The sequence below is a fragment of the Carassius gibelio genome, chromosome B16, assembly GCF_023724105.1.
Source record: "Carassius gibelio isolate Cgi1373 ecotype wild population from Czech Republic chromosome B16, carGib1.2-hapl.c, whole genome shotgun sequence".
NCBI lineage: Eukaryota > Metazoa > Chordata > Actinopteri > Cypriniformes > Cyprinidae > Carassius > Carassius gibelio.
The window spans coordinates 3,350,898-3,374,143 of NC_068411.1; the positions used below are offsets into that span (position 1 = coordinate 3,350,898).

The 23,246-nt window shown below is 35.8% G+C and overlaps 1 protein-coding gene across 6 annotated transcripts in view; it reads left to right on the forward strand.

Annotated features, from left to right (window-relative positions):
• Positions 1–23,246, forward strand: part of triob (trio Rho guanine nucleotide exchange factor b) — a 265,495-nt gene that overhangs the window by 76,508 nt on the left and 165,741 nt on the right. For 4 of the 6 annotated variants that reach the window (XM_052577868.1, XM_052577865.1, XM_052577862.1 and 1 more), the window contains exons 3-11: positions 4,215–4,289; positions 5,438–5,552; positions 8,945–9,137; positions 12,042–12,530; positions 14,745–14,867; positions 19,714–19,905; positions 20,181–20,225; positions 20,837–20,968; positions 21,471–21,701. In XM_052577868.1, the coding sequence (XP_052433828.1) occupies positions 4,215–4,289; positions 5,438–5,552; positions 8,945–9,137; positions 12,042–12,530; positions 14,745–14,867; positions 19,714–19,905; positions 20,181–20,225; positions 20,837–20,968; positions 21,471–21,701 (1,595 nt within the window). The remainder of the gene's footprint in view (positions 1–4,214; positions 4,290–5,437; positions 5,553–8,944; positions 9,138–12,041; positions 12,531–14,744; positions 14,868–19,713; positions 19,906–20,180; positions 20,226–20,836; positions 20,969–21,470; positions 21,702–23,246) is intronic. The other 2 variants (XM_052577866.1, XM_052577867.1) reach the window with 1 other exon arrangement.

Here is a 23,246-nt window from a genome sequence, read left to right on the forward strand (position 1 = left end):
AAAACATGCCCAATAATTCTGCACACATGAATATAAGGAGTTTTTCTCTTCCAGCTTTCCTGGACTATTGTATAGCACTCATAAATGATTAAATAAAAAATAATGGTAGTTATTAAGATTGATATGGTTTGGAATTGGTAAAATGTGCTTGGAAAAAAATCACAATAAAACAATGTTTTAATGTTTAAGTTTGGAATATTAACTGACATGAATGAATGCTATATAAATATTGTTTGTGTTAACATAATGTTTAGAAATGAAATATTATTGTAAAGTGTCACTAAAGTTATATATATTGTTTAGGGGTGTAACGATACGCGTATTCGTATTGAACCGTTCGGTACGACGCTTTCGGTTCGGTACGCGGTACGCATTATGTATACCGAACGGTTCGTTGGAGTAATTAATTATATTTGAAAAAAAAAAAAAAAGAGAGAGAGAGAAATATAATGATATGCGTTCAACAAGGTAGCCCAATAACCCAAACAACGTAACAGGCAACGCCCCTGACACTCCCGAAGAAGAAAAAAACACCATCTTATATGTTTATGTTAGGCTACTCAGCAGGCGCTCGCTCACTCAGTACGCGCTGAAGGCTCGTTGCAAAATAGCCAATGCGTTTAACAGACTAGAAATGAGAAGATCCTCCAATAACCAACAGGTCTGGTGTTTGGGTGCACTTTGGATTCCCTTTAAGCTATAATGGTGATGGCAAGAGAGTGGTGGATAAAAAAACAACGGTATGTCGCATCTGCAACATGACAGGGTACACCAGCGGGAATAAAAAAAAAAAAAAAAAAAACACCAACGGGAATATCTGGGATATATGCGTCAGTACTATCTGGGAAAAGACGAAAAAAAGGAGAAACATGCACGCAGCAAACTATCCCTGCAGCATTTAGAAACTATAGCTTACAGGGAATCCAACCCAAACACCAGACCTGTTGGTTATTTTAGGATCTTATATTTCTGGTCTGTTAAAGGCATTCGACATTTTGCAACGAGCCTTCAGCGCGTGCTGAGTGAGCGAGCGCCTTAGGGGCCGTTCACATATCGTGCCTAAAAACGCATGGAAAACGCTAAGCGCGTCTTTCTCTTCCTTTCCAAAGCGCTCGGGCAGAAGCGCTCATGAGGCATCTGTCTTTGCTAAGCAACAATGACGTGCTCTCTCCATGAGACGCGGAAATTTCAGCGAAGGATAAATGGATTTGCAGCTCTAAAAATCGCTTGCAGTAGCTCTGCTACTAAATTTATTTCAAAATTGCAATCCATATACAACTATGATCAGCTGATCCTTCATCTTGGCTGAGCTCTCAACGTTGTTACGGGAAAGGATGAAGCTGATTGGTTAGTTCTTGTCACATGACCCGCGGTGCGCTTGCGGCATTCTGAAAAGTTGAGATGTTTTTACATTTTGCTGTATCTAAAACGTATCGAACCGAACCGAACCGTGACATCAGTGTATCGTATCGAACCGAACCGTAAATTTTGTGAACCGTTACACCCCTAATATTGTTCTGTGAATGTGATTTTAAAGTCTTGATGATTCGGATTAACCCTTTAACTGCCATATCCTTTAAAACCTCACTGCCAGAGGGATATTGTGAATGCATGTGCCCGCTGGGCACAGTTTACCTGATGCCACCGGGGTGGCGATGGCATTGGTGGCTTGAGCCCGCCATCGCTGCTTGCAGCTATATTTATATTTGAATTCATTTCTGAATTGTTTTTATTTTTATAATGACAATTCAGAGAATGAGAAAATCTGAATAAGCCTTACCAGTGTTGTGATAATTATTTTTACATATTAAAAATAAATAAGTACTGTAATATAATAAAAGTTTATTCAAATAACATAAAAAAGACCAAACCCCTCGATGTCTGTGAAACTTTTCTCCCTCAAACGGCACGCTAGTGTTACTTCTACACTACAGGCTACACACAGCATTATAAACAACATATCTGCATGTTCTCACATCACATCGTTCTTGTAAAATAATAATAAGTAAATAAACATCAAAATTACTTCGCTGAGAATGAAACACCACTTACCAGCTGCCACGATGTTGAAAATATCCTCTAGCAATTAAAAAATGCGCGTGCAGCACGAGGAATCTTCCCGGTTGGATGAGGTCGTTGTCAGGTGAACGGTCATCATGTTGGTCATTTTATTTACGGCTAAATTATTATTAATAAATTGTACTAATATTATGATTCGGCATGGGCAGGCATTCACAAAAGTTTATGTTATTACAAAAAAAAATTCGAGGAAATTTTGCTTTGACAAAAGGGCACTTAAGGGGCAAAGGAGCAGGTGCTCAAGTGAACCGGTTCTTTCGGACAATTCGATCAAATAAACCAGTTGAGAAAAAAAATGGTTCACCGGTTCTTTTGCGCTCGATGTAATGCCGTCATTGGCGATGATTGCCCTTCATTTAAGCCTTTGGTTTACCCGCGCTTAAAACATTAGCACAGAATCAGTTCAGAATCAATCACCAAAAGAATCAGTTCGGTTCAGATGCGCTCTGTGTCAGTCTGCTTCACGCTGAATCACGCATGCGCAGTTATCATCAGCTCATCGGTTCTCGAATCGGACACGTCCGACAGAACGGTTCTCGGTTCAGTGTATGAATAAATGTTTAAATAATTATTATTTATTATTGTTCTGCGTAGTTTGAAGAGAAACATTTTTGGATCTTTATCCCGAATATATATATTTTTTAATCAGGAAGAGGCTGGGAGGTCAAATGGGGGGTCAAGGCATTTTTGGGCAGGGTTTTGAGACCCCCCAAGACCCCCCCCTGGCGCCGCCGGTGCCTACCGATAGCAGGTCACAACATCAATACTCGACAGGAGACAATGGCAACTTGATGGCTATTCATATCAAACAATGCATGTCACATGACAGGAACCAACCAATGAGAGACAGGACACATGACTAAGACAACCAATGGCATGACATATGAACCAAAGAACCAATAGCAGGATAACATGAGGGTAAGGGAATCACGTGACTAAAGGCCCGTTCAAACCAAGCACGATAACGATAACGATAAAGATAACGATAAAGATATAGTTCTAAAAATCGTTCTCGATGTTAAAGAATAGCACAATCCACACTACAACTATTACGATAAAGGCGTAGAGAAACGGTATCATTGGAATCATTTTCAGAATGATCTTTTCCAGGTGATGAACAATATAAACATTTACAGCCAATCAGAATTCATCATGCTATAACAAGCTTGAGAATTTAAAGTAGCAGACGCATGTGCTCTTAGAATAAACAGACGATATTGTTTGATGGTGTGGATGCTAATATCGTTATCTTTATAGTTATCATTATTGGTTTGAACGTGGCTTAAGGCAGGAAAAATGACAAGGCTAAAACATCAAAATAACACAAGAAAACAGTGAACAAGGATCAAAACCCCCAAAACCCAATTTTTTAGATAAATATTGTACTGGCCAATTAACCATTGAAAATTTGCCCATTTTGAGATTGTTTGTTTGCATATGGACCACCAAAAGTTCCAGCAGAAGTTGTCCTTGTGTCAGTTCCAGAATTTTGTAATGCTCTGCATAGAATATATTAACCAGATGTTCAACAAGATGTTTAAAGCAGAACAAAATACTTTTCCTGAGCGTATAATTCTGACCTTTATGTGCTCACTGGGTTACTTTTTTATAACCCAGTTATTCTTAAGACCAATAATATGTTTGAAATTGTAATTGGCAAATTGGTTTAATTCAAGTTTTTGACACTCTTTGTAGTATGGGAGATTGGTGTCATTGAGTGCACATTAGCATGTTATATGCATTGGCAAATCTTTTGATGAATTAAGATCTTGCCATCTGTTGAGTAGGCGGGGAGAGAGAGAATGAGGATCAGGGTTGAGGAGGAGAGGGTGTAGCGGTCATGTATCTGACTCAGGAGGCCTTGACATACAAAACTAAATAGGTTATTAACCGCATACCATATAATCAAACACATTTTAAACATATTGAAGTGAATAAAAATAAAATATGAATGTGATAAATCTCTGCATTTTTTAGCTATTATCCCGCCATATTTCAACTGTGCGGTTTCATAAATGTAGGCTAATCAACCTATGAATAAATGATACCATGTGTTGTTTTTCCTGTTTACACTTTACGTGAATGTATTTGTCATCATGAGCTTTGGAGACTGACCAGTTTTTGAATCCTTCCAGGGTTCCACAGAAATGAAGACATGAAGGCTGTTGAAGTTCTTCCCATCCTTAAAGAAAAGGTGGCATTCTTATCAGGTGAGCCTGTATACAAAAGTAAGCTTCTTCTTTTTTAGGTTTTTAGAAAAGTGATGCTTTTATTTAGAAGATGCTAAATATTAATCAAGCGTAACAGTAAAACATACTTTAATGTTCCAAAAATTACATTTAGTATAGATGTTTTTGTTCTGGACTATATTCATTAAAGAATCCTGAAACAAAATGTATCTTGGTTTCATCAAAAATGTATAGGAGCACATCTATTTTCAATATTGATAATAATAAGAAATGTTAATTCAGCACCAAATCAGATTTATTTAATCATCTATGTGACACTGAAGACTGGAGTGATGGCTGCTGAAAATTCAACTTTGCTATCTCAGATATAAATTACATTTTAAAATATAATAATAATAATAATAATATGTTTTTTTAAATTGTAAAAATATTTCAAAGTATTACTTTTAATTGTTCAATCAAGAGATTGAAAAATATTTAAATCTCTTGTTGACCCCAAAATGTATAAACCATGTCAAAAAAAGCTATCATAGTTAAGAATCATAGTTAAGAAAGGAGTGAAAAAGAAACTGTTGCTTCCTGCTCCATTCTAAGCCATTTATTTAGAAGTGTTCACTCCCTATCCAAAGGCACAGATTTCTATGAATATTAATGAGAGGAAACTTATTTGCAGTGACAGTCATTAACACTCTCAGATATGTGAGCTCAAAGGAAGAGCAGCATCGCTTGGGAAATGCAGTGAGTGTTTAGCTGGCTACTGACCCAGATAGCTTACGAACATCTTAATCTTTGGCAGGCCAACTTCCTTATCATCAGCTCAGCTTGTTAAAGATATAACTAATTTCCAATTTTGCCCTTCTTCCACCTCTGCACTTCAAAGAAAGTGTAATGGAAGTGGGTTTGCAGTAACAATATGAAGCAATCATATTACCCTAGCAATGATATATGAGACATCATATTCTGTATTAGACAAAAATCGAAGCTATTTAAACACCACTTGGCATGGTTGGCTATGATAAGTAGGCCATGGTGTTCTAAAGCATCACTATATACAGTAGGTAGGCTAGTTGGAGTTTCTTAAGATTAGCCATTGCCCTATTTTACTAATGCTTGAGTGGCACAGATGTTGTTGTTCCAGCCAAATATAAGTGCGTTGATTTGGCCTGCAGGTGGAAGAGATCGTCGTGGAGGTCCAGTCCTTACATTTCCAGCCAGGAGTAACCATGATAGAATACGACAGGAGGACCTCAGACGACTTATTGGGTACCTTGCAGGCATTCCCAGGTAAGCATTGTGTGTGTGTGTGTGTGTGTGTGTTTTATTTTATTTTATTTTATTTTACTTAAAAAAATTATTAACTGCAGGGTATTTTTATTAAGTAAATGAAATACTTGTAGTATACTTAGATGGAAATAACTGCATTTCAATTTTAGTGTGCACAGTATATTTTTAGTGCCGATCCTAAACTTCTGGGGGCCCAACAATACAAGGTTATTTATTTATTTTATTTTTTTTGTACTAGGACACTGTATGACATTCATGTTTCATGATTTGACAGATTTTTACGTAGAAAGAAATGACATTTTACATGCACCACATTAAAAGAAATGACATAAGTGGTTTTCATAAATGCTGGCCAAATTCAAAAATTAAACTAAAATTAAATAATCTTTGAAAGCAAGGGGGCCCCCTGGTGTTTCAGGGGCCAACACAGCTTGCATACTCTGCGTATAGGGAGGATTGGCTCTGTTTATTTTTCACTAGGGTTGTTACAAAATATGTTTACAACAGATTATGTTGTTTTGATTATTATGTTCCTCAAAGACTGAAAAATTTATCTTGGTTTCCTCAACAAAATATTTAGCAACACAACTGTTTTCTACATTGAAAATAATAAGAAATGTTACTAGAACAACAAATCTGCATATTGTAATGATTTCTGAAGGATAATATGACACTAAACAAGAATTACACAAGATGATTGCTAGAGAATTGGTAGGTGGTTGCTAGAGTGTTCTTACTAAGTCATGGCATTTCTAGACTGTTGCTAGGGTGTTTTACAGGGTTAGGCCATAAACATCCCTTCAAGGCAAGCCATTTTACTTGGCAGCCATCTTTGAAAATCTTCTCTCTGTAATTGTAAGGGAATTGCTGGTTTGCTGCTAGGGTGTTGTGGGTGGTTGCTGTGGCATTGAGACAGTTGTTTGGGTGTTTTGGTGGGTTACTAGGATGTTTCTAATGAAATTGCTTGTGAAAATGCTTTCTTGAGCAGCAGTTTTCATTAAATTTAATTAGCATTCATTTCTTTTCATATCTATATTCATATAAGTAATGCCTGTAGCTAAGCTTTCCCTATCTTGCACACACTTTAACACGCAGAATAGCTTAACAGCTGCCTACACCTTAGCATAACACCTAGGCATTGAAGTGAGTATCATTTGTATTTTCTTCAGGGAACTTTCAAGTCTAGTTTATGTATTCTTGTCAAGTCCTGGTTTTGTTTTTAAGCTCCCAGGTTTCTGGTTTGTTTAGACATCACATGGCCAATTTGTCTTTTCCCTGCTGTGTCCTTCTGTAGTTAGCATTGATTTGACTCAGTGAAACTCAACCAGCTCCACGTGAATCTCTGCTTTCAGCCAGAGGGTTCCAGCTCTGCACAGTTCAAAACTTTATGTAGGTTATCATCTGCCACAGGGTTCTCCCAAACTTTACTTCTGTTTTGTTGTCCGTAATCACTCTGTTTGAGCCAAACTGAATAATACAGAAATTAAATTTCATCTTCTCAACAGCTGTTAAATCATACCCCACTTTTGCACAGAATAATATGTTAATTTGAAAATAAATAAAGCACTTCTGACCCTTTGCTCGGAAACACAGTTATTCAGTATTACAGTATGCTGGAGACCCAGATGTGGCCCCTGGTTAGGAAAATAAGTGGTTTAGTGAGGAAGTGTATAGACGCTTACGGCTGTTGGTTTTGGTGTCTGGTGTGTACCAGATAGCCAGGGGTGTAGATATGTTGTTTGGCCTAAAACTGCAGATTTAAGGACACACTGGTTGTCCTCCATCACCCTTTCATGTCTTTCTCTCTACTTTTTCTTCACTCCTAAGAAGATTTCTCATTCTTTCACACTTTAAATAAATGTTCATGGTTCAATCCAACCCACATTATGTCAAACACCACATAAAATAATTATAACACATCCATGTATTCTTGAAATCAAACCCAGCATGTTTGTGTATATCTTTACACTTGCAATGCAAGTCTATGAGGCAAGGCATTGCGCAAGGATACATGTCTAAACACACTGTTTTGGAAGTATACCCACAGTACTGTTTGTTAATATTGAGTTATATGATAAAATCACTTTTACACACAGTTTTCAACTCCTAATATTACCATTATTCCATGATCTAAATACTTGATTCTGATTGGCTGGAAGGTGTGCGTGTAATTGTGTAATGCACAGGTAGTTCCAATGTGCAGCCTTCATTTAAAGAAGACACAATTGCACACTATAGAATTTTTGCAGAGACTGGAGATCGTGCTGAACAAACAGAAACATTCAGGAGCAACTTGGTGTCAGTGCTGCCCCATGATGCTTATTAATTAATTTGCAGTATTGAGGTGGTAATGCCACTGTTTTTGAAGTAAATAAACTCACAGGCACACATACTCTCTCTCTCTCTCTCTCTCTCTCTCTCTCTCTCTCTCTCTCTCTCTGGGAATTACACTGGTAACACAATATATAATGTAATGTTTTTTCGGTTTTGCTTGTATTAAATTTAATACATATACTACAGTTTTTTTTTTTTTTTTTATGTTCTTCAAAATAAGTCTCTTATGTTCACTAAGGCTGCATTTATTTGTTCAAAATACAGTAAAACAATAATATTGTGAAATATTACAATTTAAAATAACTATTTTAATATATTTTATTTATTAAATGTAATTTATTTCAGTGATGGAACATGTCACATGATCCTTCACAAATCATTATAATATGCTGATTTGGTGTTCAAGAGGCATTCCTTTAATATTATTATCAATGCTGAAAACAGTGGCTGCTTAATATTTCTGTGTAAACTGTTTTTGATATTCTTTGCGAGGTCTACTAACTCCAAACTTTTGAACAGTAGTGTACATATAGATCGCCTCACATTGTGTCTACTTGTTTTCTCTCTGTCTCCCTCATCTCATCCTTAATTATGTTCTCTCTCTCTCTCTCTCTCTTGCTCGCTCTCTCTCTCTCTCTCTCTCTCTCTCTCTCACTCTCAGAGAGGGAGGTCAGAATGATTTAGAGTTGTTCAGTGCTCATTCCTGCTTAAGAGTCAGACTAGAGAAGTACAGCTGTGGTTTGAAGACATTCTTGAGTTAACCGGCTGTTTTTTTTTTTTTTTTTAGCTAGAGAGCTCTTTAGTTGTTGTTTTTTATATTTATTTATTTATTTATTTGTCCTATGGCAGTTTTCTCTAAATTTAGCAAGAAAGGTTTGTTTGTCTTTCATATGCTATATTTGGTAAGTGCTATTTTGCATGTACGGTCCATTCACATTATATAGGATTTACTAAGTGTATTTCAGTTTGAAAGCAGCGGCTCTTCTTTACATCTCACTAATGATATGAGTGTCATCGGTGCAGAAGATGTGATGCTGTGTTTTTATTTGTTTGTGTAGTGAGGAGGTGAGCAGACATGGCTTCACGGTCATCGTGGATATGCGAGGATCCAAATGGGACTCTATCAAACCTCTGCTGAAGATCCTACAGGAATCGTTTCCTTCCTGCATCCACGTCGCTCTCATCATCAAGCCTGACAACTTCTGGCAGAAACAGAGGACGAATTTTGGCAGTTCCAAATTTGAATTTGAGGTAAGAACTTTGTGCATTGTGAATTGACTTATAATAAAGTGACAGTGAAATTCTTTTTTTTGGTTTTTGGTTGATACAGTTATATTGCTTTGAATTTTCTTTCTAAAATCTCTTGTCTGAGATTACTGAATCTTTCAGGGAAATAAAAGAAAGAAAAAACAGTCATTTTCCTAGAACATTCCATATTGATGGTGCGAAAGAAGAGCTGTCAAAATTACTTCTGACCTATTTCATTAGAGATGAGAGGAAGACACATGCAGAAGTGTTATATTTAATCTGAAGGCTTAATCTCCCAAAGGAGGTTTCTTAAATTAGCACATCTAGTGTGGGACCAAATACAGAAGTATTATTACATTGTAATATATGTGTAATTGATTTATACTAAGTGTAATCTTGATTTATGATTTATACTATTTATACTAACTCCATCACAAACATTATTTGAGGTTGTTTACACCTAAACCTCTGAAAAATACTTCTAATTGCATTGATGTAATACTGACCAGACTGTCTTGACGTTCTGCTCTCTATCCACAAGGTCTCAATTGTCTATTGTACCCACATGTGTCTACTGTTGTCTCTAATAACATGACCTGAGCTGCAATCTCTGGAATGTTTTTTGGGCTGCTTTAAGTAAAGTGTTCAATGTAACTGATCACCCAATCAGAGCTTAATTGCATTGTTGTTTGAAATAACAACTTCAGCTTCTTGGAAACCTCCCACTGAGTCACAGACAAAACCATTCCATTCAGAAACCAGAACTGGCAAAATATTGTTACACTTTGCAGTAATTTGTTTTGGTTGTTGTATAGATGTCACAAAGATGCCCCACCCACATATAAAACATTACATTTTAATATTAAATTGCAAAAATGAAGACATGTGGCCAAAAAGTGGAAACAATGTAGAGATAACAAACTATTAATAGTCAAGCAGATATCAAAACAGAATTGTGCAGATATCAAATATTATTTTAAAATCTAAAATAATTTCTTACTGAGGTAGCAGTTTGTCGTATTTAAGAGATTATAGCCATGCAGTTATAGTTAAAATTTTACATCAATACAAGCAGTCGAGCCTTTGAGATTTCCTATATATATATATAGATTCATCTTCTCAACAGCTCTCAACAGAGATTTCCTATATATATATCAGGGGGCTGGGCAAGTTAACATGTTATTATCGTGTTAATGCATTAAAGAATTAATGCCGATAATTATTTTGTTGCACGTTAACACAGTTTTTTATTATCATGAAAGTCCGTTGCTCACTGACTCTGAATACACATACAGACAAACCATGGGTCACAGGAGGGGATGCTCCTGATCAAATTATTTAGGCTAAGCATCAGCATTCACAAACCACTGTCCTGTTATTTTTAACAGAAATGAATGCAACGAGAACGAATCACAATGTCATAAATGGGAAATAGGAAGTTTCAGATAGAATTGTGCAGGTCTCTACTCATAAGATGCCTGTTATAATGTTATGTTCGAGGTTCTGGACTCTGAGCATAACTTGTTTTTCTATAACAAACTATAAAATATTTTTTTATGAAAACTTTAATGTCTTGGCAGTGACAAATAGCTTGTTTTATATTTAATTTAATTGCGTTAATGTTTTAAGTTATGATTTATGAGAACTATTGCTACTATGTAAAATGAATACTGCTGTAAAAAAGCACCTTATTTGTTTAAAGTGTTTGCAAACCATATGTTATTACACTTTTGTTGATATAACAGTAATTTTAAATGAAAAAAGTGTACAATACACTATTTTTGAATGCATTATTAGTTTTGTGCATAACAATGTGATTAATTGCAGACAATTGTGCAATGTATTGTTGCCCAGCACTAATATATAGAGTGTACTAGTGTATAGAGTGTATATATATATATATATATATATATATATATATATATATATATATATATATATATATATATATATATATATATATATATATATATATACACTCTCAGAAAATAAAGTATATAATTGTACCTTTAGGGGTACAATAGCTTGTCATATATATATATATATATATATATATATATATATATATATATATATATATATATATATATATATATATATATATATATATATTTCTAAACTAAAATTGTTTACATTTATTACATCGGTTTTGTATGCAAACGTGAATTGCACATAATGCAGTTTTTAAATGAACTTCTAAATTATAAAATTTCTATGTTGTTGAAATAGATTCATTAACACAGTGGCTGTCATAACTTGTTTCATAGCAGATTTATTCAAACATACATTAAATAATCAAGACATTACTAACAGATAATGTACGCTTGAATGTCTATATAGTCTAATATTTCATGAAATGCTCTTCTCACACTGTGCATCATTGCCATTTGAGGTTTTTATACAGCAATCTGTCTTGCCAGAAAGGTATTTATTATTTTAATTTCCTGGAAAAATGGATATAATATTTAAGAGGATACCTTATTTCTTATCATATGTATAAAACTGTAAGTTTCCAATTAAGTTTTACTCATGCAGTGGTTAAAACAATACTGTATTTGTTTGCTACTCATGCATACCGAACAGAAAGACCCATTACACCCCAAGTAATTATCATTATAATACTTGAATCAGGGCATTATAGAGACTCTCCAGACATAAAGACTCAAAATCTAAAAATAGATATATACATAAAAATATATATTTCTCATTAAGTCTTTTAATGTGGAGTCCTAGTTCTGTGACATACAGAGTTAATGCATATGTAGATATGTGGAGTGTTCCATGGGGTTCCAGTTCAGTTAGGATGCAGTTAAACTAAATGAAAATGAGAAATGTTCAATAAATCAGATCAAAAAAATCTGCTACATTCAGAATATGAAGTTAAGCATCCTACTTTAATCCTTTCAGACCATCATGGTGTCCCTTGAGGGTTTGACCAAAGTGGTTGATCCTTCCCAGCTGACTCCAGACTTCGAGGGCAGTCTGGATTATGACCACGAGGAGTGGATCGAAGTTCGAGTGGCCTTTGAAGAATTCACGAGCAATGCAGCTCGCATCCTTTCCCGTTTGGAAGAACTCCAGGACTCTGTGTCCCAGCGGGAGCTGCCATCAGACCTGGATGGGTCTCGGCGTGCTATTGAGGAACACGCCTCCCTGAAGAAAAAGGTTACTAAAGCTCCTGTGGAGGAGTTAGATACCGAGGGTCAACACCTGCTTCAGCGAATCCAGTGTGGGGAAAAAGGCAGAGGAGATATCCAGGGATTAGCTCCAAAAGTCCAGGCGCTTCTGGATAAACTTCATGCCACACGCCAACATCTGCACCAATCCTGGCACATGCGCAAAGTTAAACTGGATCAGTGCTTCCAGCTGAGACTCTTTCAGCAGGATGCAGAGAAGGTGTAAACATTAATTATATGTAAAGTTTAATAGGGAGAAAACTGGATAGTTTTACATATATTATAGGGTATGGACCATAACATAATAGATAACACTTTATTATTGGGACCAATTCTCACTATTAACTATATGCTTATTAGCATGCCTATTATTAACATATTTGCTGTTTATTAGTACTTATAACACTCATATTCTGCATCACTAATCCTACCCAATACCTAAACTTAACAATTGCCTTGCTTACTATTAATAAGCAGCAAAAGAAAGCATCAAAGAATTTATTGAGGTATAATCGTTTGTTAATAGGGGGAATTGGACCTGGAATTGGTAAGTTCACCCAAATAGCAAAATGATGTCATTAATAACTTACCCTCATGTTGTTCCAAAACCGTAAGACCTCCGTTTATCTTTGGAACACAGTTTAAGATATTTTAGATTTAATCCGAGAGCTCTCAGTCCCTCCATTGAAGCTTTGTGAACGGTATACTGTCCATGTCCAGAAAGGTAAGAAAAATATAATCAAAGTAGTCCATGGGACATCGGAAGGTCAGTTAGAATTTTTTGAAGCATCGAAAATACATTTTGGTCCAAAAATAGCAAAAACTACAACTTTATTCAGCATTGTCTTCTTTTCCGTGTCTGTTGTGAGAGAGAGTTCAAAACAAAGCAGTTTGTGATATCCGGTTCGCGAACGAATCATTTGATGTAACCGGATCTTTTTTAACCAGTTCACCAAATCGAACTGAATAGTTTTAAACAGTTCGTGTCTCCAATATGCATTAATTCACAAATGACTTAAGCTGTGAACTTTTTTAATGTTGCTGACACTCCCTGAGTTCAAACAAACAAATATCCCGGAGTAATTCATGTACTCAAACAGTACACTGACTGAACTGCTGTGAAGAGAGAATTGAAGATGAACACAGAGCCGAGCCTGATAACGAACAACAGACTGGTTGCATCGGTTTTCGGATCACCAGTACTTCTTTCGGACAGTTCGATTCAATAAACCAGTTGAAGAAAACGGTTAACCATTTCTTTTGCACTCGACATAATGGCGTCATTGGTGATGATTGCCCTTGATTCATGCCATCGGTTTACCCGCGCTCATACCACTAGCACAGAATCAGTTCAGAATCAATTACCAAAAGAATCAGTTCGGCTCAGACGCTCTGTGTGTCAGGAATGAGTCAGTCTGTTGTTCGTTATCTGGCTAGGCTCGGTGTTCATCTTCAGTTCTCTCTTCACAGCAGTTCAGTCAGTGTACTGTTTGAGTACATGAATTACTCCGGGATATTGTTTTGTTTGAACTCAGAGGGAGTGTCAGCCACATTAAAAAAGTTCACAGATTAAATCATTTGTGGATTAATGCGTATTGGAGATGCGAACCATTGAAAATGATTCAGTTCGATTTGGTGAGCTGGTTAAAAAGATCCGGTTACATCGAATGATTTGTTCGTGAAACAGACATCACATACTGCTTAGTTTTGAACTCTCTCTCACAACAGACACGGAAGAAAAGACAACGCTGAATAAAGTCGTAGTTTTTGCTATTTATGGACCAAAATGTATTTTTGATGCTTCAAAAAATTCTAACTGACGCTCTGATGTCCCATGGACTACTTTGATGATGTTCTTACCTTGCTGGACATCGACAGTATACCGTTCACACAGCTTCAATGGAGGGACTGAGAGCTCTCGGACTAAATCTAAAATATCTTAAACTCTGTTCCAAAGATAAACAGAGGTCTTACAGGTTTGGAACAACATAAGGGTAAGTTATTAATGACATAATTTTGCTATTTGGGTGAACTATCCCTTTAAAATAAAGTGTGTCCACATAATAGAAAACACTACCTGCAAAGACACTTTATATTTATAATTTATGTAAACGTATGTAATTTTATGAAAGTTATGTACTTTAAATTAACAAAAATGCCAACCCTCAGTTCTGTGGTACAGTAATCATATCAAATGGTAATAACATGTTTATTGCATGCTACCAAGTTGCAATGATTTAACATACTGGAACTTTTTTGTTGGTCGTTACATTTGATATCAGAATATTTCAATAAGGGAAACATTTCTGTAGTGTTTTCTATTCACAACCAAACTGTTTGACCTCCCTCCAGAGGCTCCTGTGAAAACTTCTGATCTTATGATGTTAAACTAAATATTGTATAAATAACTAGATACCTTGTCAACTCTCAACAGATGTTCGATTGGATCGTCCATAATAAAGGCCTGTTCCTGACAACCTACACAGAGATAGGAGCCAACCATCAGCATGTGCTTGAGCTGCAGACCCAGCACAACCACTTTGCAATGAACTGCATGGTAAGGCTGTATCCAGTGGTCCAGCAGTAATACGTGTCACCACCTGAGGCATTTTAACAGTGTAGCTTGATGTGTGTTACATCATTTAAATGATGTGCGTTTTTACACGTGCCCTGACTTATTCATGCAAGAATGAATTTTCTGTTGTCATATAATAGTCATGTGCATATATGCTTGAAGGGTATGTAATGCCACGGGATAACAGTCACACACATATACATCATCTCTCTGTGTGTGTGTGTGTGTGTGTGTGTGTGTGACCCTGGCAGATATGTTAATCACCTCCAGTAGGTTTCAAAGGCAGAGAGTTTCACAAGAAAACAGCATGGCATCAATCACTGATTTTCCATCTCTGTGGTCTCAGCTGCCATCTGCCAATCCATATCTAAATGTAACTGCTGTTCAGCCAATAGGAAGCATGTCTAGAGCATGTATCATCTTGCAGATAAATGATCCATGTAGTTTTAAATGTTTTTATATTTTTGGAATTCACAGAAAATGTTTAGCAAATTTGAAGGATATAAATCCTTAACACATTAATTAGTCATTAAACCATAAAAATGATTAAACAGACCAGTAGTTAATATACTTTTATGGTTTATATATATATATATACATATATATATATATATATATATATATATATATATATATATATATATATATATATATATATATATATATATAAACATTTTTTATCTCTAAGTCATTAGGTTTAATAACTCCAAATTAAATTTTTGCTTTTTTGAGGAAAATGTACTGTAAGTGGTGCTTACCTTTTCAAACACTTAAAGCACACATTGAGTATCATTCATGAAACATGAGCAGAATCAATTTTTGTGTAAATTGTTTGTAAAGCCATTTTGATATAATTATTTTGTATTTATGAGTGTTATTTGCTCCCAACTGTGCATAAAATGTGCATAAGACTTCCAAATGTTTTGTTTTCTTTAGACAGACTGATGAAATTGCATTTTGATACCATTATTTACCATGATAATATTTACAAAAAAAAATAATTGATTAACCACTGAGTTAAAGGTGAGGATACCTTTCACTGATTAACAACAATGAAATTGCTTTCACTTCACAAATCACTTTAGTTTTAAATCAAATCTAAGGTTTATGAAGTATTCGCAAATCCAAAGGACAGTTTTTTGGTCCGGTTTACACCCATATTAATCTGGATTTAAGCTTAAACTTACAGAAGTGTTATGAATGAGGCAGTTACATTTATTATTTATACATAGATTCTTGTTTGTTTAGTTGTATGAAAACAGTTACATAAACATTTAAAAACACACATAGATGTAAACAGTCCTAGACAAACAATATAGATATGGAAAACAAAACCGATTTCAATAAACAATAAGGAAACATAAGTATGGAGACAAAGCAAATGTTCATAAACAAGAATATAGATCTAGAAGCAAAATAAATGTAAAAAGCAGAATTTAGTTACTGCATCGAATTATTATTTTTACTATTTTCATGCCTTCATGTTCTCCACCCTCGTGAATTTTCAGAAATTCTAAGGTTATAGTCCTTGCCAATTGCTAGGATGTTTTTGTAGGCTTTCATCAGGGTCTTTGTTGCTCTTTTGTTAGGGTGTTAGGTTTGGCTGAGTGTGCTAGAATCACATGTCCTGCCTCAGCTGTGAGAACAGTCCGTCCCCCTCTCACGTTGCTATAACTGTGCACAACTTAACGGATGAAATGCTTTGTCAAATGTTTGTTTTGGGTTAGCCTGACTGCCGGGCAGCCGGGGGCACTACAGCCACCTCCTCAGGAAGTCCTAGGAGCCTTACTTCCCGTCTGATATGATGCATGAATGGACGTAAACACTTTTTGTGTTAACTTGGTTATATTGTAAGATTAAGTGTATTGCTTGATAAGGTGATAATACATGTTTCATGTTTCAATGTTTTTATTTATTTTTTTTTATTTTTTTTCAATGTTAGATTCGGTGTAGGAGAAGTAGGATAAAAATTCTAATGGCATGTAAATGTGATGCAAATCAACATGATCTTTATAACAGTGTAGAAGACTGCTTACATAAAATCATAATATCAATAATAAGATAATATTATTATTTCAAATAATAATAATTATAACAATTCTCAGTAAGATGATATTTAAATACTTACCGGTAGTTAAATGATCAAAACTGTTGTTTTTATTGTGGGAGGGCAAAACATTCAGTATAGTGCAATGCAGTGCATTGATTATTGGGAGATGTACAAATAAATAAATAAATAAATAGCATATCATATATCATACTTACTATTTGATACTAGCATGATTAAAAAAAAAAAAAAATACTGTAAACCTAAGTTGCTCAAGTCCATTAAGTGTTCATCTTGACATTGCTAATAATATAAAAGTTATTTTATATTACCTACTAAAATTCAGTAAAGATTTCACAGAACCACAACTAAAAAAGTCCAAAGAGACTTTGTGTATTGATTTTGTGTATTGATCATGTTGATAATTAGCAGTATTTAGAATTTTGCATGTCAAATATGATACAGTAGGCTTGGGGTTAATATCCTGCAGGTTCTGTGGCATTTGCTGTATGTATTGGCAGTAAATAGGCGATTTATGGAGACACCCATGTTCATCACATGGCACACTGGGGGCTTGGTTGTAACCTTTCGTAATAGACATGCTTAAGCAGCTATGTCATTGAGTTCCGGGGGTAATGTCACCTGAGCGGAACGTTACGCTTGTCAAGTTGTAAATTAACTCAGATTCCCACTCTTTTATGATAGACAGTCTGGAGGACAACATTTAGAAAACACTCCACTGGCTAAAGGCATTTTACACATGGCTGCAGTCTTCCATCATGCTGGTGTTTTGATTAGTCCCAGATATATCATGTTCCAGGCACTCCTTTTCTAATCATCCTGTATTTGTAAGAGAAAAGAGGTTTACTGTAATAATATTAAACGTGGGAGTCTGAGAGTGAAGGGTAGGTCGTTGCATGACTCTCTCTTTTCTCATGTGAGGAAGGCTTTTGTTCTGTGGTATGTGTGTCTTGGCTGTGTTCAGGTCCTGTAATGTGATCCGTGTAAATGTAGGTACTGTAAAGCACTTCCTTCGTCTGTACTGTCCTTTTACACTCAAGTGTCTTTTTTCATGTTTTCTGTTTTGGGATGAGATGATGGATCATAGTATTGCTAAAGTTATTTCTGTCCAAAATATAATTATAACAGGTGCTTGACCAAAATACTAATGGGACGGGGGACTGTAAAAAGGTTTCTCCTCATTGGAGGAGTAAGTGTACGTGTGTGTTTGTACCAGAAAAAGAAAACTGAAAATGGAATATAAAAATGTAACGTGTAAAATTCAATCAACAGAAACATAGGTATTTAAAATATATACACACAGACAAAACTGTTCACACTTTTCTGGACAGTATGATTTTTGTCTTTGAAAGAAATGCATACTTTTATTAAGGAAGGATGCATCAAATTAAATAAAAAATAGTTGCAGGCACCAAATATATACCACATATTAATGCCTTATTCCACATGACCATATTTTAGATCCCTTAATTCTATCCCATAATTAAAACTTAATATATTTAGAGTTAAGAGTTCACTGAGGAAAAAGTCATACTTAATATTGAACATGTGTTCCCTATTCTAAAGTGTTACCGACTTAACAAAAAGGTTCAATTTGTTAACTATATTTAATTGTTACAGTATTTATTTATCTTTCTTAACATCAGTTAATAAAAATACAACTGTTCATTGTTAGTCCATGTTAGCTCAGGTCAATTAAAAATAAAGATAAAAGTATATATACTTAGAAATGTACACTTTGTCCAGTTGCATTTCTGCAGCAGACATGATTCCTAAGTTGTATACATTTATGTAAATCATACAAATGTCATGTGCCCTCTATGTGGAAGTCAGTTTCGCTAATTAACCACATGCTGGTCATTGGCATGAAAATAGCACCTGATATATTTTGCATATGTTTATCCAGAGGTTTCTTTAAGCTGCTTTAGATTTACATGAAAATGATACCAGAAGCTTTTAATTGTTTCCATGATGTGATCCAAGAGGCCTGTGATACATAACAGAGGGATTGGATGAATTTGTGTTTAGTGGTGCATGTCTATCTTCCCCGAGGAGCTCTGAAACCAAGCTCGGGGTGAGTGATATAGAGAGTTAGTAACCCTATTTTCCATCCTGAATTCATCTGTTAGAAATACATTTGTGCATGTGGGCACCAGTAGCTTGTCTTATCTTCATATGCAGGCTGTATTATTAAGAAAGTGTCATTATTTGGTAAAACTGACAACATGTGAGTGTGCACATCTTCCAGAGTTTATAGAATTATCCACGGGTGATGTGTGTGTTTGTGTGTTGTATATTAATGTATAACAGATGGGTGCATATTTTCATATCAATACCAAAAATAAAAAAATATCAGTTGACTGACATAGTCACCTTAGTAACGTGCATCCATTGCATTATACTGGGACATGATTTAAAGCTAAGGGATCAAGAGTTTGATTGTGGTTTTTAGTTTATGCATGTGACTATAGTATTGCTCCAGGTTTTCACGTGCATGGACACGACTGCTGCAGTTTATTGTTTTATGCAGGCCAATACCAAACCCCCATCAGGTTTTCATCTGACAGCTCTCTGTGTATTGATCCTATTCCCTTTTGAATGCCTTTGGGCTGTGTAATTAGTCCCATGTGAGGAAAAAGCATGGTAACCAGAGCTCGACATTCTACTAGCTGTTTACTGTGACTGGGTCATTGTTTTATATCTCTTAAGATATAAGTATGCAGTGTATATAGCACTCAGTCTTTTTGTGGTCTCTTGCAGAATGTGTATGTGAACATCAGTCGGATCATGTCCGTGGGGAACAGGCTGCTGGAGTCGGGTCACTATGCAACCCAGCAGATTCAGCAGATCTCAGGTCAGCTGGAACAGGAGTGGAAAGCGTTTGCCGCTGCATTGGATGAGAGAAGCACGCTGCTGGAAATGTCTGCTAACTTCCACCAGAAAACCGACCAGGTGAGGCCTAAATGTGCAGACGCATACCTACAGATAGACTGAGTGGCCAAACAAACTGATGCATTGATGATGATGCAATGTGTGCGTTAATAACAAACAAATAATTACAAACTAAATTCTAAACAACATATCATTTAGATGCCCATGTATTTTCAGCTAAACTGAATTAGCCGAGTAAGTATGTACTGTATTCTAGCGGGGCTGTCAGAATTTAGAGAATGATGTGTTGTTCTCAAAAACTCATACCCACTTTTTATCCCTTTTCTGTTATTCAGAAAAACAAGTCATCAAGTTGTCTCAAAATCACTTCACTGGCTAAGGTTAGGATCCATGTGTTGACATTTCACAAATATTTTAAAAGCACTGCAAGCCACGCTTCTTGCACTTCCCAGGCAGTCTACCTATATACACAGGCAGACTAAACTATGTTTGTGTTGTTGTTTTTTTCAGTGTAAAATATTGGATTTCTATCTCTTGTTTTATAAGTGAATCACCGATGATTGTTCAGAGACTCTGTAATTGAATACTTCATGTAGATAAGCCTGTACTGGAAAAAAAGATGAATTAAATCCATTCTTTTCATCTTTCTGTCCTTTATCTTTCACTTTGAGCATGTAACATCTTTTGTCAGCATCAATATTAGGTTGACACAATATCCATTCAGTTTATTTAGCTCCCAATGAGACAGGACCTAACTAATTTATTTGTAGAGACTAATCGCTATGTATTTAATCTTTTCCTACATAAGACACTGTTGTAAATCACTTAGTGTTGGATGGCTCAAAGTTAGCCTCCTAACAACAGTTGCTGTGTTGACACTTGGTCATATTCTTGACTTATTTTATAATCATTCCTGTATGTGGTATCAGATCACAGATGTGTATGTGGTTGGTTTAACAACCAATAGCTGAATATTCTTGCCTTTTTTTAGTATATGAGCAACATGGACTCTTGGTGTAAAGCCTGTGGAGAGGGAGAACTTCCTTCTGAGCTACAGGACCTGGAAGACACCATCCACCACCACCAGGGTCTCTATGAACACATAACCGCTGCCTATTCTGAGGTACAAATCTCCATTCAAGTAAAAACTTTTGATTGTGTTTGTGAATATTTTCACTTTAAAGACTAAATTCAGGATACCTCCAATCTGAGCAAGAACTAAAAAACTTGTAATAGTTTTTTTCTGAATATGACAGTGTTCAAGTATTTGGTCTTTGCGGACTAGATCTGCAACGCACATCTATGGACTTGCTACTGCCGGTAGATACACAGACATGTTGCTGTGAGCTTGTAAGATACGCTACTGCTGCTGCATGGATAAACACACATAAATCCCCTAGCAGAACTAGACAAGTGGAGCTGGGGAGGTGGAGGGTTTCAAAGGAACTCTAATAGTGCACTGCAGGACCAACTTACAAAAAACACTGTACCAGACTATTTAAATGGTGTATGGGATGTAAAAGAACGTGACGTTTCATGAATGAACTTGATTTTCAAATAAAGGTGGGATTTTTTTTGTAAGTAACATTTCTGGTTGTTGATGTGTATTATCTGTACATCCCCAGGTAAGTCAGGATGGCAAAGCCCTACTAGATAAGCTACAGCGGCCTTTGACCCCAGGAAGTGCAGATTCGCTGACTGCCTCGGCTAACTACTCCAAGGCGGTGCACCATGTTCTGGACATCATTCATGAGGTTCTGCATCACCAGAGGCAGTTGGAGAACATCTGGCAACACCGCAAACTTCGTCTTCACCAACGGCTACAGCTCTGTGTCTTCCAACAGGATGTCCAGCAGGTAGGACACTTATTTTTTATTTATTATTGTAAATAGTTTTTTTTTTTTACATCTCATGTGGATGTGGGTTCAATTTATTTTATTTAATCAATGTTATTTGTGAAGTGAGAGATTTGCTGGGTGTATGAAGTGTCAGAATGTTGCAGGAGACATCTGTGCGGGACAGGTTTTTTTCATTTCATTCTCACCCACTTCCCTGAAGTTTCTACTTGCACATGACTGTTTCCACTGTATTTCACTTTCTGCTCACAGTGATTTTGATCTGCCTGCTTTTGGTCAATTTTAGTTTGATTTAGCACAGATTTTCTTCCATCAAGCTAAAATAAATAAATAAATAATTGTTAATTTAAACAAATACAGTATGGGGTCAAAAGTTTTTTAATGTAATTTATATATATATATATATATATATATATATATATACATATATAATATCATATATTTACATATTTACAATTTACAAAAAGTTACATATTAAAATTTAATTTATTCCTCATTGTCTGGCCTAAATATACGCTAGAGACGGTACCCCCACCCTGAGTCTCCCTGAGCCATCAATTCAAGATTCCCTGATCAACCTGACCATCATCCCATTCCCTCGACCCCTTCATCCTCTTTCTACTCTTCCCCAGTTGCATAGCTGGTTTGTGGCGTGGTCCTAGCTAGTGAAATGATCAATGGTTTGACATATGAATATAAATATGATAGTGTGACACTAAAATGATTCCTGCTCATAGATGAGGTGATTCTGGTCCACTTTCTTATTCTCTTTGTCCGAATAAAATGGCAGAATCTACATGCCTGTGAGGCATCGTTATGTCGAATATAAAGTGAGTTCTAGTCTATTTAAAATAGGATTTCTCTGCTCACTTAAGAACTGAATATAAATTTGAAAGTACGATTTTAGGCATCACTGCATCATTTATTAATTTATTTTTATTAAATAATTAAGAAATTCTAAAGCAGTAGTTACCCCAAAAGATTAAAATTCTGTAATCTTTTTCAAAACAACATCCAAATGCCTCTTTCACTCTCTCTCACACACGGTCTGTCCCACACTGTTCCCACAGTTGTTGTTTTTTTTTCCCTCTCAGATGCATTCAGTATCAGTTGTCATGGTAACTGTGTTCAGCAGCCTCATTATGTTGAGGGTTTGCCCCATAAAATGATGCAGGCATAGGGGACCTCTAAAACCTTCTAGACATCAGACAGCAGCCACGTGAGCAGGAGACTCAACATCTGCACAACAAATGATTGCATCTAATCACAAACACACTGACAGATGCCACCACACAAACAGCTCTGAATATTTCTGTGTATGGCACATTCAGCCAGATCAAAGGTGGCATAATGAAATATGCATGAGTAGAGGAGAGTGTGTTTTCGCCGTGTGCGCTGGCGTCTTTTGAGGCAAGTAGAACGCTTTCAAACTCGGATGCGAGATCTGTCTTAGCAGCTCCACCTTGTAGATTTCAAATGGTTAAGAAAATATTAAATACTCACTAAAAACCTTTTCTAGTATGTTTTTATTGGTAAAATATTGCA